General features: G+C 42.3%; 1 protein-coding gene across 1 annotated transcript in view; it reads left to right on the top strand.

Annotated features, from left to right (window-relative positions):
• MYO3B (myosin IIIB) overlaps positions 1-17,011 on the top strand; it is a 193,975-nt gene that overhangs the window by 77,503 nt on the left and 99,461 nt on the right. The window contains exon 9 of the mRNA XM_075284187.1: positions 12,341-12,496. Within this exon, the coding sequence (XP_075140288.1) occupies positions 12,341-12,496 (156 nt within the window). The remainder of the gene's footprint in view (positions 1-12,340; positions 12,497-17,011) is intronic.

Here is a 17,011-nt window from a genome sequence, read left to right as displayed (position 1 = left end):
CACCTTCCCGTGACTTTTGGCCACTGAGTGTATAAGAGTAAAGTTGGCCAATATCAATACTACTATCTAAAACTTAGACTACAATGTTTACTGAAGGACACTGAACAGAGGACTTTTTCCTTGGCGCTTTCAGTTTCAGTAATGATGGACACCCGACAGACCCCATAGTCAATGGGGTCAACTGGGATCTGTATGTTACCACTATTCTAGTGGACCTGTACAACAGAGAGGCAATGCTAGTGGGAACCCATCATGAAATTGTCTAGTGCTGTTTGATAAATTTGTCTAGCCTAACTTTATACTTCCTAATAGTTCACTGAGTTTGCACCAGAAAAATTTGCAAAATTTTGGCACATTTTTGCACCATGGTGGGGCAAACTAGACCGTGTCCCTTTCCACAAAGTCACGCACCCTTTGTTGTGCAAGTCGTAAAAGTGTTGAAATACTTCATAAACGTGGCACACAGCGTTTTAGACAGTTTTTGGCACAATTTACACAGAATTCTGGTACATTTTGCTTGATAAGTCTCCCCGTTATGCAATAGATGAGGATGTAATATGAATTTTATGCATTGTTTTAGGCCCATACCCCACCTATCAAAAGCCAATTCATATAGTATGGGCCTATATGGGTGCATAAAAGTTAGACCATTTGTTAAATGTAAGTATAACTCAATGGGTCCCCTTATAGTCATGGGAGGTGGATGCAAGTTTTTGGGGGCCGTCTTTGCACTCATCATCTGGGCTACCATTATGGCTACCCTGTCTACTTCCTATATTATGCCTATGTCTGCCAGCAGACGTCCTCGCCTACAATAGGAATTTCCTTCCTTTACAATAATATCCGAAAACCTTCTTTATCTCCTCTTACTAAATTGTTCACTGTGCATTTCCTGACCTCGGATTATGCAATCTGCATTTTTTGTAATTTAATCATCTATGCAAGCAATTTTTAAGCGTGTTTTCTTTGCAATAGATCATGAGGTAATGAAGCATAGAACGAGAGAGATGCATTAAGGATAAACAATACAAAGAGAGCTGTAAATTCACTTGGCTCTGCAGAGATTGTGCGACGGTGACCACGTTTTGGAATGTAATTCCCAGTAATAACGTTGGAAGCCGAAGCCATTGTTTATTCCTATGACATGACGAGACCGATCATCATTAATAATCAGTATTCCATTCATCTAAATGAAAACATCAGGGCACAGAGTGGCGAGCCTTCGGCCATTTGGGATAATTGGCTCATTTATTTCCATTAGTTATGCATTTGTCAATACTAAACTTCCGACGGGTTAGTTATGATGAATTAAAAGTAACACATCTTAGAATTTCAGATTACGTTTCTGTCTGGGATCAAAATTTGGCAGCAATTTTTTTTGTAATTTCCTTTTTGCTGTGCGGTAATTTAATTACAAGGAGAGAAGCTGGACGTAGATGTAGGAGTAATACGCTCATAGGCGTCAGACACAGCTTCGTCTTTTTCATTTTATCATCTACCTAAGCTATTTACAATTTCATACTATGTCTGGATCAATATGCTAAGATTCGGTTCACACCTACCAACATTTCAGTTTCCACTTGTAGGACATTGACGACCTACCATAGGCTGCTCGGGAATGACTGCAAAGCTTTCCATAAGCTCCATTCTTCTGAGAGCAGGAATGGACTCTTGTGTGTATTTGGATTATCAATATGCTATTGCTATATATACTATATTAGCACTCCCTGCGACTTCATCCGCGCCCACTCCCCCCCCACTGCGTCCCACCGGCGCGCTCACTCCTGTCAACAGTCCCACTTTGACTTCTTCCGCAAAGACAGAATCAGCTGGAGATAATAGTAAGTTTCCCCACAAGTGCTTTAATTCAGATCAATACTGTTCACTCCTTCTCAATAACATCTTATATGATGTTGCTGCTGCATGTAAGTGAGTGAGAGAGTTATGAAGCAGGATCTCCGGTTTTCTCCATGTATGGTCTACCGATGACTTCATAGCAGCTACTTTCTACCTACAGGCTCAGAATGTAGTATACAAATCATATAATGGATACAAATATTATTCTTCTTCATGTATAAACACATGACAGCTTATCCTGAAAGGTCACTTGAGAAGTTAGGTATGCTTGAAATATTCAGATTGATATAAATTTGCTTTCAGTGACCTATAATTTATATACAGTATATGCAAGTCCACTTCAAGATATGGTTTTCTAGGAGAGTGGTCTTCTCAGAAAATATGTCCAGTGTGGTACTAAAAATCTATCCCTTACCTCTGATCTAGATAAGGGGTGTATGTTCAATTCTCAAGATGCATTTGTAACTGACGTGGACTAACAATGGAAGACCTCAAACTCAAGTTTCGGCTAACAATGCTGTTCATGTGAGATTAGATTCAGACAAGTATTGACAGATTGGCTGCAGGAGTCATCAATTCCATCTCCTAAATCCTGAAGGTCATTTTCCAGTGGTAAAACCGACATGTTATCTCCCATTACAGCATTGAACCTTTTAGCCAACATTTATATGTTGTTGACCCTTTTTTTATGGGAAACGTTTTAGGAATTTTAAGACAAGAATTACAGTAAGACAGACTGTTGTCGTTGTAAGCACCAAACATAACATGTAGAGTTGTTCATATTTGGCAAGTACTTCTTAAATATGTAAGTTGTGATTTATCTGTGTGTATATATGTATTGACACAACCAATGTGGCTGCTCTAACCGTTTTGGCCATAACAGATTACATGATGGCATCCTTCCATGGCTGCCAAGAGTCCTGACATTAGATCTTGATGACATATCTGTCCTATGTAAAAAAGCAAAAGGACTCAGCCATCCACATATCATAAAAGTCAATGAGATTCATCAATTCAGGTCAACTTCTTCCACTGATCCAATTCTGAGGCCCATTGTAGGCTCCTTCCATGTTGTTCAGGGGTCACCATGTGCTGTCTGACCAGTTTGCAGCCACAGCCCCATATTCATCATTACATCTGTAGCTATTCTGTATAGTTGCACCAGGTGGGCTATGCTTGGCTGTCCATGGTTGCCCTTGGTTCACCATTTGTCCTTATCAACTTTTATTGGGATTTAATCACTGCTTACAGATAACAAAATACAAGGCACCTTTTCTTAAAATTCTGCATTGTGATCTTACTCTCTTATTCAGTCATCAGTATTGGATCAGCTGGGGTCTAACACTTGTCACCTTGGTAGTTGGTTAAAGTGGCTGCAGTGCTTATTCTATATGGGACTTCCCAATGGGACTCAGCTGTAATACCAAGCACAGGCATTATATAATATATGGCGTTGTGTTTGGTACTCGGTGAAATGGATAAATTTCTTGTCTGAATACTACGACCCCTTCAAATAGTTCATCGGCATAGTTGTAGGGTTCCAAACCCCCACCAATCTGAAATTGATTACCTATCCATAGGATAGCTTATCACTATGATAAATCTCGAAGACCTTAGAAAGTCAAGCTATGTAGAATTAACTATTGCTCTAGCTGCAGTGCAAGACATGGTGGGAGGACGGTGCCTAGGGTACAGATCATGAGATTATCACTACACATATGCTGTAATAGCAATCTTAGGGGCTTCTCGGAGGAGCGGATGATTTTATACTTATATTACTTGTATCATTTTATGCTTATATTACTAGTATTATATATAATTATAGCAACACTTCTGTAAGTTTTGGAGTCAGGGTCAGGCAGTGCAAAGTGACACAGCTGGGAAAGCAACAATGTGCAACTAATGACAAAAGGGGGCGCAGGCCCTGCAGCTATAACTATGCTGTAGTATCTGAGATGAGGCAGACCAATGCACTTCCTAATTGAAGTGCGCCTACCACGGCTCCTAACCTTCTATCCGGCGGCTAGGATAAGGGAAGAGGAGGCCCTGAAAGTCCTAGGGACTGGAGTCACGGCGTCACACCTAAACAGAAAGCACAGTGTACATGCAATGCAAAACAAAAGACTAAACAGCATGGAACAAGGGAGGACCACAAGTCCCAGCAAGACACAGAAGAGAAGGCGAGGTCAGACGAGCAAGAGGTCAAGCCAGGAGATATAATAAAAGGTACCAAATGAAAAGACAAGGGATAGTCAAAAATACAAGCCGGGTCTAAAAACCAAGAAACATATAGAATACAAACAGACAGGGAATCAGACTGAGCAGGGGGACCAGGAAACACAAGTGAATGGCTGGCAAGGATCCATGCCTGGGTGGGGATTAAATAGCAGCAGAAAAACACACCTGATGGCTAATGACATGGAGACTGAGAGCAAGGAAAAGATTAACCCTTAATGACCTAAGCACACCCAATAGAACTCCTAACACGTCTCCCAGGGAGACGCTGCGCAGCAAGGAGACCGCGGCGACTCCGTATCCTGACAACTTCATTATGATGTATTTAGTATAGTTAGACCACAGATGAAAAGGCATTTCTTTGTGCTCTCAGTGCAGGACATTTACAGATTCCCAGAAGTAACCTTTACATAGTGGAATCCAGAATTCAGATCAATGTAGATACAAAAGCTTCCCCTAGTGTAAAGCCTCGAGAACATAGAGGAATATTGACCTCAGCATCATATGTTAGATCAATCGTCTTATTATCTCTGAGAACAAATGAGAAGACCGCCATGTATAGTGTTCATCACGGTGTGCTGGTTTCCACAGTAAATATGTCTGATCATAGCAGAGTCAAACACAGATGAAGTAGCTGGTCCTTGATCGTAGTTATGTATGTTCACACGTTACATTAAAGTACAACGTGTAGTTCTGGAGCAGAATTTCAAGGCTGACCCTTGGTTGTGTTGTGGAAGTGTAGCAGACCCAAACTAAGATCAGTCCTAAAGATGGGGTTAATATTTTTTTCCTGTGCAGAATAAGGCAGTATACTATGGACTTCTCAAGTGGATTTTTCAACAGTGCAGACTAAGAACCATGTGCTAGTTTTTTATTGCATGTGAATGGGGTGGCAGCAAACTGTCATCATATTTTAAAAAGAACCTCCACTAATTCAAGTTCTTAGCATTTGTTTATAGGTCTAGCTTCACTGATCCCAGCACAGTTGGAATTTTCTTTCTAGCTCCTACCATTGCTGAACAATGAGTGCAGTTAGTTTTGGTGCCTGATGTGCTATTTAAGCTCTGTAATGTCAGGTGGGCGGTGCCTGCGTGGGGGTGTGATTCAGAGCTCCAATCAGAAGCAGCCAGTGTCAGAGCTCAGAATCCCTCCCTTTGTCTGCTCCTGCCTGACACCGCCCTCCTGACAGTGCAGAGCCTAAATAGTATATCAGACACCACATGAAAAGCATTGATTGCTCAGGAATGGTTGGGGCTACAGGAAAAATTTCAACTGTGCCAGAATTAGTGGAAGAGAGGCTATTAAATGATGTAAAGTACTGGACTTGTTGGAGGGGGTCAAAAGTTCTCTTTAAGCATGTGAACAAACCCTAAATTCTACTTACTGAATACCGATAAGAAGCCAACAGTGCACTGAATCAGCTTTGTCAATATACACCCTAGTTCTGCAGATATCGGTGCCATTAGTTTTGGCACTGACAGCTTCCCACTGTCAGAAAGGCAGGCCTTACAGCCTGGACTATGAGGAACACCCTCTCTGAGAGTACAAGCCTATGGAAGAATATTGTCACAGGGGGCCATGACACTGAGCTGTAATGCTCACCCTTCTACCAGTGAGGAGCTATTCATGCCGAATCTAACGGCACACATACCTCCAGCACCAAGGCGCATACCGGGAAACCTGTAATACCGCACATCTTGAGGACATGAAAGGACCTTTTTAATACCCTTCATATTTTACCAAACCAGCAAATGTCAAGCTCTTTGTCTGCAGAGGGAAATTGCTAGCTAAGAAGCCTCAGTACTGAGTCAAACAGGGTTTAATAGGGTCCTAAAAGTGAGTTGTTGGAGTTGGGGGCTAGTGGACTTGTAGAAAGAGTGACCATGACCGAGATGGGTGAACATTAAAGGGAAAGGCTTTATATAAAGGTTTATCCATTTTTCAGTAGAGGCAAGCTTTGAGAAGTACAATATACAGTAAGTTTTCCCCTAAATGATCTTGTCTGGGCACAATCTGAATTGACACGAAAGAGCTATGGTTCTATACAAGGCAGATGTGGCAGCCAGCGTATTACACCTTAATAAATAGCTTTCTTCATCTCTATTTTTAATCACAGTATCTCCTCTCCACAACCTAATATATTGTTCTTACATTTTACAAATTCTATTAAGAAGAGTGAAACGCTCCCTCCTCCAGGAGTTACTAAAAAGATGGATCTCAGCAATGTAAGTGTTATTAAGAAGAGAAGAGTCTGCGCGGATAGATTTACAATGAGCGTAAATAAATGAATACAAGCTGCTTGAGCTTAACCATGACAACACTTTTGTACCTCAGACTGCATTTATGACTTCAGCCATATGGCTTATTATCGGCTTGTAAAAAATTCTGTCTGCACAAAATATATGTTCAGCTCTTTGTAAATAAATGGCGGCCAATTGGATTCAGCTTGATTTACTACATATATAACAGCTATTTTCATGGAAACAGAAAGGAGCCTTCTCCACAATGTTATCATCGCGGAGCATGCAGCGGCTACATTTGTGAAGTCAGCCTTTGGCGTGCCTCGATCTGGCCTTGTTAAACGCTATGGAATATTCCAAGTGTCAGGCAAGGTCGGAATTAAAGGGTGCACAGAGATTGCCGTTGCCCCTGGGCCCTGGAGCTTGGGGTCTTATGCCAGATAAGAAGAACCCAGTATCATAAATTACATGTGACAGGGGGCCTTGTTACAGATTTTGCAATGGGGCCGGGTATCTTAGTAGGATGTTTGGAGCCCATAGTATATGACCAAAACTAGACTGGCACAATAGATTCATTTGCATTTATTAAGGCAGACATTATATAGTGGGGCCATATTAAGGGGGGCATTATACTGTGGGGGCCACACTGAATAGTGGCACTATCCTGTAAGGGCCATATTAATGGGGGTATTATACAGTGTGGCCATTATTAACGGAAACATACTGTGGGGGCCACATTGAAGGGGGGCATTATACTGTGGGCATAAAAGGAACAGGACATTATACTGTTGGGGGCTACCAGTTGAAACTATACTGTGACAAGGCTACAAGAAACATGGGACCGTGCCGTGGCCATGGGGATTGTACTGTGAGGGCACAAAGGGACATACTGGAGAATGAGTGGGGATGGAGGTGGGACTTACAATACCTAAATTCACAATGATGCGCTACATGTGCCACAGGTTGCTCCTATTATAGTTCTTTAGAAGTTGGAAGGCGTGCAACATATTTTCCTAGTGATGCGGGATATTATATCTGTATTTCTATAAGAATTCCCATTCCTACATATAATGTATTATCTCTTCTAGTAGATTGGTAAGTTGATCACTGCAACAAACACACAAAAATAGTTTTCCATTAGTATATATATATATATATATATATATATATATATATATATATATATGTATGTGCAGGCGCATGTCACAATGGTTGCAATAGAAATGTAAAGTTGATAACTGCAGATTTGGATTTCTTAGCACCTGTTATATAACTGGATGAAACTCCATGCAACCACCATTATATTGTGCCCAATGAAATGCATCACGTACCATATACAGTGGGGCAAAAAAGTATTTAGTCAGTCACCAATAGTGCAAGTTCCACCACTTAAAAAGATGGGAGGCGTCTGTAATTTACATCATAGGTAGACCTCAACTATGAGAGACAAAATGGGACCAATGTAACAAAGCCTACCATCAGTAACACACTACGCCGCCAGGGACTCAGATCCTGCAGTGCCAGACGTGTCCCACTGCTTAAGCCAGTACATGTCCGGGCCCGTCTGAAGTTTGCTAGAGAGCATTTGGATGATCCAGAAGAGTATTGGGAGAATGTCCTATGGTCTGATGAAACCAAACTGGAACTGTTTGGTAGAAACACAACTTTTCGTGTTTGGAGGAAAAAGAATACTGAGTTGCATCCATCAAACACCATACCTACTGTAAAGCATGGGGGTGGAAACATCATGCTTTGGGGCTGTTTCTCTGCAAAGGGGCCAGGACGACTGATCCGGGTACATGAAAGAATGAATGGGGCCATGCATCGTGAGATTTTGAGTGCAAACCTCCTTCCATCAGCAAGGGCATTGAAGATGAAACGTGGCTGGGTCTTTCAACATGACAATGATCCAAAGCACACCGCCAGGGCAACGAAGGAGTGGCTTTGTAAGAAGCATTTCCAGGTCCTGGAGTGGCCTAGCCAGTCTCCAGATCTCAACCCTATAGAAAACCTTTGGAGGGAGTTGAAAGTCCGTGTTGCCAAGCGACAGCCCCAAAACATCACTGCTCTAGAGGAGATCTGCATGGAGGAATGGGCCAACATACCAACAACAGTGTGTGCCAACCTTGTGAAGACTTACAGAAAATGTTTGACCTCTGTCATTGCCAACAAAGGATATATAACAAAGTATTGAGATGAAATTTTGTTACTGACCAAATACTTATTCTCCACCATAATTTGCAAATAAATTCTTACAAAATCAGACAATGTGATTTTCTGGATTTGTTTTCTCATTTTGTCTCTCATAGTTGAGGTCTACCTATGATGTAAATTACAGACGCCTCTCATCTTTTTAAGTGGTGGAACTTGCACTATTGGTGACTGACTAAATACTTTTTTGCCCCACTGTAATATGGTTGTTCCTAATGTGGAAAAGCTGCAACTGTCCCTCCATTCTTATTCTTGTCTACTGAAGGAGGTCTTGAGTGTTGGACCCACCTCTATGACATTGCTTTTTGTGTGTTCCATTGCAATAAAAAAGAACATATATATTTAAATGGAGTCATTGTGCAACATATACCACTGTAGTCCTATAAACCATAGAGCCTTTATCAGAGCCACGTAGGGAAACACTAGAAGGCAATGTGAACATAACTTCAACTTTTTGCACACCCTAGAACTCATTTTCAGAGGTGCTACATGTATTATGCTGTTAAACAGTAACATGTCAGCCATCTATTGTATGCAAAGCCAAGTGATGGATGTGACCTGATGGGAGGGTAGGCTCTGTACACAACAGTGACATGATTTAAGCTTTGCTGGTTCAGTCTCATAAAGCCACAATGAAAGGTCCTGCACAGAGACTTGAAACCACCTGTTAGCCGTGATAAGCGGTTTGAGGGAACGTCATTTTAAAGATTAGATTCCTGGAGTTCAGTTCTGATAGTCCACCCTGCAATGATATGCTGTGTACCAGACATAGAGGACGACTACGGGAACCTGCGCAACAATTTAGCCATTCGATCCAGGTGAGGCTTATTCTTCGCTAAAATATATGATGATGATGACTAGTTATGTATTCTGGGTCTCCAATAGCAATAGAAGCACAAAATTCAGTGTAGCCATCTTTTTGATACAACTACCATATTGATTTTACTGGTACAAATGTAGCAGAGCTTAAGATGTCATTTACTATCTTGTGCTCATCTTGTGATCATTGACTGTTGAATTCCTGCTCAGTGGTATAACATGACAACGTTGCAATATTAAGAGGGCTTCCTATATTACTGCTATGTACTTGGTCGTAACATATGCTCATTACATGATGCTTTTTGGGGTCTCAAGGGTTTGATTAAAGCCAATGCAAAATTTCTGAAAGAGAGAGTGAGCCTTTTTGAGATTATTGCCCCTCATCATTGTGAAGCAGGGTAATGGTTGGTGAGAGGATCATAAGAGGTACTATGTCTCCTTAAGGAGCGTGTCTTTGCAGACCACATTTGGAGTCTTCTGACCCTTCTGACCCACATTGCTTAGCCAACCAGCACTCTACATTGCACTGATCTGCGGCAATAACCCAGATGGGTCTCCCTTCCTTTTGGAGAAGATATTTGGTTTGGCTTTAACTCCAGTCAATGTCACAAGGTTTCTTGAAACTTAGGCATCCATCTATAGGAAACTTCCTTCCTAAAGGCGGTACTAGAGCAAGGTTTCCTTTTTCCATTCCAACTTATTTGCATATTTTTGATAAAGTCTTGTTATTAGGTTTCTTGAAAACCAGGCACTGATCTGAAGGTGGTGCTAGAGCAAGTTTTCCTTTTCCCAACAAGGGAAACTTATTTTCATATTTCCCCAGAATTCTTAGCAGGGTGTGGGACCTTGCAAGATGTGCTGGAGTTATAAAGATGTCAGAGTCTCTTATTAACACTTGCACTCAGTATTAAAGTTCAAGGATCCTATCTATACTACTAGATACTGCAAATTTATGAGGTTTTCTCAATACATTACTTTAACAATGCTGCTTTGTTTGACTGTTATGTTAATTATTCATCCCATTGTTTACACAGTGTTTACATGGTGCACAACTTATATCTGATAAGACAGGTCAGAGGGATGAGTCACTGCTCTGTGGGGACAGGGGGGCTGAGTTCTCTTGCTTTTATGTGCAGCTCTGCTGTCAGGACAATCAGTTCAGCTAAGAGTCATTTGCTGATAAAGGCTCGGACATTGTTTGTTATCTCTCTATGTAAACGGAAAGATAACACTGAGTCCGTTCACTATAGAAGCATGGTAAATGTTCTATACAAACCTGTGTAATGTAATATACATTTACTGTGCATATTATTTGATCTGCATTTACATTAGATTTTTAGTAATCATAATAAATGATCTCTCATGATAAAGGCAATGTCTATTCTAAAAATATCTCTTGAAATACTTCATAGTGTCCTGTCCATCAAATAGTCAAAGCCGTCCACAAGTATTTTGAAGAATACAGAAAGTGAGAAGAAAAGGCATCAGACAAAGATGATGAGACAGAGATGACAAGACCCCTTCAAGACTGGAAAAGAAAACACTGGTCTTAATAAATCCACCCCCCCCCCCCCCCCCCCATTGTGTCTCAGTATATGGGAGCTGTCCAGTGCTGAATTCATGCACAATCAGTCTCCACAGGAATGAATGGTGGTAATTGAACCAATAACTTAAACTTGCATTTGACACTTCATTAATTTTCACATAGTACGTGCCACGATGGCGGATAAAATGCGTAATGTGCATGAGGACTAAGTCTCTTCCGAACTGTTCATTGTTGATGACAGAAAATCGCTGGTTCCTGCCTATATTATGTGCATGTGGTATAAACAATATATAGAGGTGATATCTTTCTTTCTTTTCTCTGTCTCCTCTTGCTTTCTCTTACTCCTTAAGTTTTATATAATGTACTGAATGATGTCATAGAAGTTTTGTAAAATACTGCTTTGCACAAAACCATCCTGGACATTTTAATAGAAATATCATGCCCATGTATGGGGAAAGGGGTCTTTGTCAATTAAATGGCTGGCTTTCAATGAATCTAGGCAAACCCTTTAATAGCCATATACTGATGTCAATATAACATCACAAAATGTAGTTAAATGTTTTCAGCAATCTACAACTGAATCCTTAAAGGGAACCTATCAGGGAGATTTGGGACACTAAATTGCCCACACGAGGTGTGAGCAGGACTTCCACGACCGTATTGAACGTACGGTCCGCAAGTTGCTGATCAACAACACTAGTTGCTGATAGGCAACATGGACTCCGCAGACGCCCATGTCCTGCCGCACTCACCCATAGAGTTCTATGGGCGAGTCCATGCAGTGCCGCAATTCACGGCCATTACGGACATGTTCTATAAATTGCGGACCACGGTTGCGGCCTGGCCACACCACAGATAAAATATCCAGTGGTGTAAGAGGCCGCATTGAATATAATTTGTCCGCAAATGGTCCGTAATTTTGAAAACCCTCAATTGCGGACCATTTGCGGACTTACATTACAGCCGTGTAATATTAGCGTCCCAAATTGCCCTGACAGTTGTAAAGGTATCCATGCCAATGTTAGAAATAAAAAGCCTTTATCGTGTTTGGAAGTATAGCTCAACTCAACCGCGCATGCGCCAGTCCTCGAACACACACAGTGAACCTGAGGTGTACGTCCCTGGCTTCATGAAGCAACTGCACTGATACCAGGAGCAGCAGAGATGAGTCCAATTCAATACGAGCATAGACAGCTCTACGATCAGGCTGTTTGGTGCACTAAACCCCTTTCCCAAAGGCCTGTTGGGGTTTTTCTATCCCAAATCTCCTTGACAGGTTCCCTTTAATTTAGTGTTTTCTGATATGTCACTTAATATTTGCCTTTCCCTCCAGTATTAATGCTCAGGTTAACCAGTAAAGTAGGCGAGGATATCAAGCACATGAAGATTCAGAAAGATATATCTGTATAATGTTCCTAATGTGTCATTCTAGGTGTCTTATTAAGGATTTTGAGAAGAGGCCATCAGTCATCCATCTGCTGGAGCATCCATTCATCCGACAGGCTGATGGTAAAGACATGGCCTTACAAAGGCAGCTGGCCAAACTCATCCACACTCAACAGCAGACTGGCTCTATCTCTAAAACAAGGTAGGACAACCTTCTATCACATCCCATAGATATAGATACAGAGATGTACTTTATATACAGTATTATGCAGAGCCAGATGCTAGTATGGGGTGGGTAAAATCAGGTGTTGACTGGTATACTGTGTATCCAGTAGGTGGCGCTGCCTCCTGTGACTGTTAGGAGGAGGCACCACCTGCGGTATCCATGTCAAACCAGGCAGGGTAGGGTTAGGGTAGCATATAGAGGAGACATAGTTAGCCCCTGCTTCAACAATTCAACACCCAAAAATGTGGAGTCACCGGATCTGATGGCTGTCATGAGGCTGCCAGATCGCACAGTTAACACTCCCAGAGCCGAGGCAGCGCCACCCACTGGATCCACGACACACCTGATTTAAACCACTCCATTCTAGTTTCAATGGTGATTTCATTGGAACTGTGAATCTCTTCCTCCTTGTCCTCTTCAATATAACTGGTGTTTGTAATGGTCTCTACTGCTTAAAGATGAGCCATACACCCCGTATATTATTCCCATACATTATTCTCCATTCACCAGACTATAATGTGTATTGCAGGAGTTGTCTAGAATTTTAAAAATACTTGTATGGAGCAAGTTTGGTATAAGAAATAAAAATGCATTTACTCGCCTCTCAAGATTTGTTTCGATTAGACTGGATCAGCACCCTCTACATTCCTAAAATTGCAGCACATCAGCCGTACCTCCATGTGGATAACCTCGGTGCATGCAGTACTTTGTCTTTCTATGTGTCACTTACAATGCAAATGCATTAAGAGAGCAGCCATGTGTAGAAGGCTTTAATTGTGTTTGCCCCGCAGCCATCTGTGGTCGCCCTGTAGTCACCGTGCAGGGTCTCATTGTCATTACTCACTTGGTCATTGCTCTGAGGACTCTTCATGCTTTGTTCACCTTCAGGTCAGCCGAGCACAAGACAGTGCCACATGGATGGCTTTACCTGAAACCACCAGCCTTACATCAATGCTACTTCCAGAAATGGGTCACAGGCCGTTCAGTGGGGAGATGTGAACATGTCTGGCTGGAGACTTTTCAGTAGGATATTTGCCAGTTACCTGCCTGCCAGTTATAGAAAGATTTATGTATTTTGTGCAGATAAAGATATTTTCTTTGCATAATGTAGAATGTAGATTTGTTGCATTTACTTGATACATCAGGTTCTGTATATCAGGATAAGAAAACTACTATTGGCCTTTATTCACACGTTCCAGATTTGGTCACGTAAACCATGAGTGGATCTCAAAGTCGGGAAATACTGTATACCTCAAAGATTTATGATTGTTATCTTTGCATCCCTCCTAACTTTGGCTTCAAAGTACTGATGCAAAATACGGACTTTATCTGCAGTGTGTGAATAAGGCCTAATAACTTTTACCTGACACACAGGAGGAATGGTGAAGAAGGGAATGGACGGCTTTTGCTTCACTATTGTATTCATCTGTTCCCTCCAGATGCAGATGAGTTTGAGCCAGGACATAACTCCTGTTGACAGGGACTGGACCTGGAAACTGGGACTGTCCCGCTGAATCCAGGATGGTTGGGAGGGATGTGTAGCCAACGGGTATGTGTTGAATTACACATGGCTAATCTGCTGCTTAAACTCACAGCCATGTGAGTGAGATCTAAATAAAGCTCATGCACTCATTGCACATAAAACCCTGCAGTACAAATTGACCTATGGTGCGGGTATTCACTGTGGTTTCTGCCCTTTGCAGTGCATAGAAGTGGAAAATACACTATTAGGGTTGAGCCAATCTTGAGATTTCAGGATCGATTTCAAAATCCGACTTCCGATCATTTTCCAGCTGATCGCGATCATGAAATTTGCTCGATCGGCATCCGATCTTTTCCGATTCCGATCCTCAACCCTAGTCAATGCTTCTCTATGGGAAAAATCACTTGAGGGTTGAGCCAATCTTGAAATAATCTCCGACCTCGATCCCGCTGCAAAAGATCGGGTCGGAATCGCGATCGTAAGATTTACTCGATCGGAATCCGATCTTTTCCTATCCCGATCGCTCAACCCTACACACTATGTATGCATCTGAATTTTGGAAACCCAAAGCTGATTTTCTGCAATGTAAACTCATCAGTGGAAATGTCCCATGTGGAGGTACCGTAAACCTAAGGCCCCACAATGCGGTAATGCAACCTTTTTGTTGCAAATTTTGCTGCGTTTTTTTGAGCCAAACCCAGGAGTGACTATAGCAAGAGGGATAAGTATAAGAGTTTCCTATACATTTCCTATTCTTATTGAAGCCGTTCTTGGCTTTGGCTCAAAAAACCCATACAACAAATTACTGCCCAAAAAAACATTGTGAAAAAGACTGCGACTGAAACACACTGCAGTTTTGTGTGTTTTTCCTGCATTATATCTGTAGAAATGGCTGCATGCATTGCATTGTAAAGACTGTTCAGGTAAAACGCAGAAATATTCAGCACCTTAGGTCACTCTTTTGCTATGTACAAACTAACTGCAGTTCTGCTTTTGTCCAGAAGGTGGCAGAGCTTCACTTCTAAACAGAAATTGTTATGCAGATGATTGTGACTTTTGCCTGGCACAGCACCACACGCCACTTTCAGATACTGTAAGAAACCCCATAGCTGACGTGGGCACAATTAGCATCCTGCCCAGTGACTCATGACTGCATACGGCAGGGTTAGTGATACAGGATGTTATAGCGTCCCCCGTAATGTGCTTGTCTACATTTCTACATATATTTATGTGATATACAACATGAGCATTGCAGGGAATCTATGATGAATTGTGACACATATTGCTTCTCACCCTATTGGTCAGGATCAAATGAGGTTTTTTGTCTTCATCAGTGTTTTACAAGGGATTGTGGTATTGGACCGCACAGTTTTGCATTTGGTCAAGGGCAAATCAGGGGTTTTAAAGGAACTCCCAAATAAGTTTTACCTAAATAGAAATGGTCATATGCCCCTGTACTGTACGCTTTCTACACAAAATATCTTACAAAGGGCGGATTAGAGCAGAAATTCTTAAACATTATCAACTTAGTCCTCATCAGTGAACAAATACTAAAATACCAGTTTCACCAAGGCAGTGCCCATATCACCCCATCAGTGCCAAGTAAACCATGCTGAGCTCATAAGACCACAGTGAGAGTAACAAAACATATATCATATAGCACCAAATAACGACCACAACGCAGCTCAAAATCAGAAGCACCAGACAAGTATTACAGAGCAACACCACAGTCAGCAGCACTGCCCCCTTCTTATACCTTCTTTACTATCAGCAGCACTGCCCCCTTCTTATACCTTCCTTACTATCAGCAGCACTGCCCCCTTCTTATACCTTCCTTACTATCAGCAGCACTGCCCCCTTCTTATACCTTCCTTACTATCAGCAGCACTGCTCCCTTCTTATACCTTCCTTACTATCAGCAGCACTGCCCCCTTCTTATACCTTCCTTACTATCAGCAGCACTGCCCCTTTCTTATACCTTCCATACTGCCAGCAGCACTGCCCTCTTCTTATACCTTCCTTACTGTCAGCAGCACTGCCCCCTTCTTATACCTTCCTTACTTTCAGCAGCACTGCCCCCTTCTTATACCTTCCTTACTATCAGCAGCACTGCCCCCTTCTTATACCTTCCTTACTGTCAGCAGCACTGCCCTCTTCATACACCTTCCTTACTGTCAGCAGCACTGCCCCCTTCTTATACCTTTCTTACTGTCAGCAGCACTGCCCCCTTCTTATACCTTTCTTACTGTCAGCAGCACTGCCCCCTTCTTATACCTTCCTTTCTGTCAGCAGCACTGCCCTCTTCATACACCTTCCTTTCTGTCAGCAGCACTGCCCTCTTCATACACCTTCCTTACTGTCAGCAGCACTGCCCCCTTCTTATACCTTCCTTACTGGCAGCAGCACTGCCCCCTTCTTATACCTTCCTTTCTGTCAGCAGCACTACCCTCTTCATACACCTTCCTTACTGTCAGCAGCACTGCCCCCTTCTTATACCTTCTTTACTGCCAGCAGCACTGCCCCCTTCTTATACCTTCCTTACTACCAGCAGCACTGCCCCTTTCTTATACCTTCCTTACTGGCAGCAGCACTTCTCCCTTCTTACATCTTCCTTACTGGCAGCCGCACTGCTTCCTTCTTATACCTTCCTTACTGCCAGCAGCACTGCCCCCTTCTTATACCTTCCTTACTGTCAGCAGCACTGCCCTCTTCATACACCTTCCTTACTGTCAGCAGCACTGCCCCCTTCTTATACCTTCCTTACTGGCAGCAGCACTGCCCCCTTCTTATACCTTCCTTTCTGTCAGCAGCACTACCCTCTTCATACACCTTCCTTACTGTCAGCAGCACTGCCCCCTTCTTATACCTTCTTTACTGCCAGCAGCACTGCCCCCTTCTTATACCTTCCTTACTGGCAGCAGCACTGCCCCCTTCTTACACCTTCCTTACTATCAGCAGCACTGCCCCCTTCTTACACCTTCCTTACTATCAGCAGCACTGCCCCCTGC

The sequence above is a fragment of the Leptodactylus fuscus genome, chromosome 8, assembly GCF_031893055.1.
Source record: "Leptodactylus fuscus isolate aLepFus1 chromosome 8, aLepFus1.hap2, whole genome shotgun sequence".
Classification (NCBI taxonomy): domain Eukaryota; kingdom Metazoa; phylum Chordata; class Amphibia; order Anura; family Leptodactylidae; genus Leptodactylus; species Leptodactylus fuscus.
The sequence above is the reverse complement of the archived record's forward strand: the minus strand, read 5'-3'. Positions and strand labels throughout refer to the sequence as shown.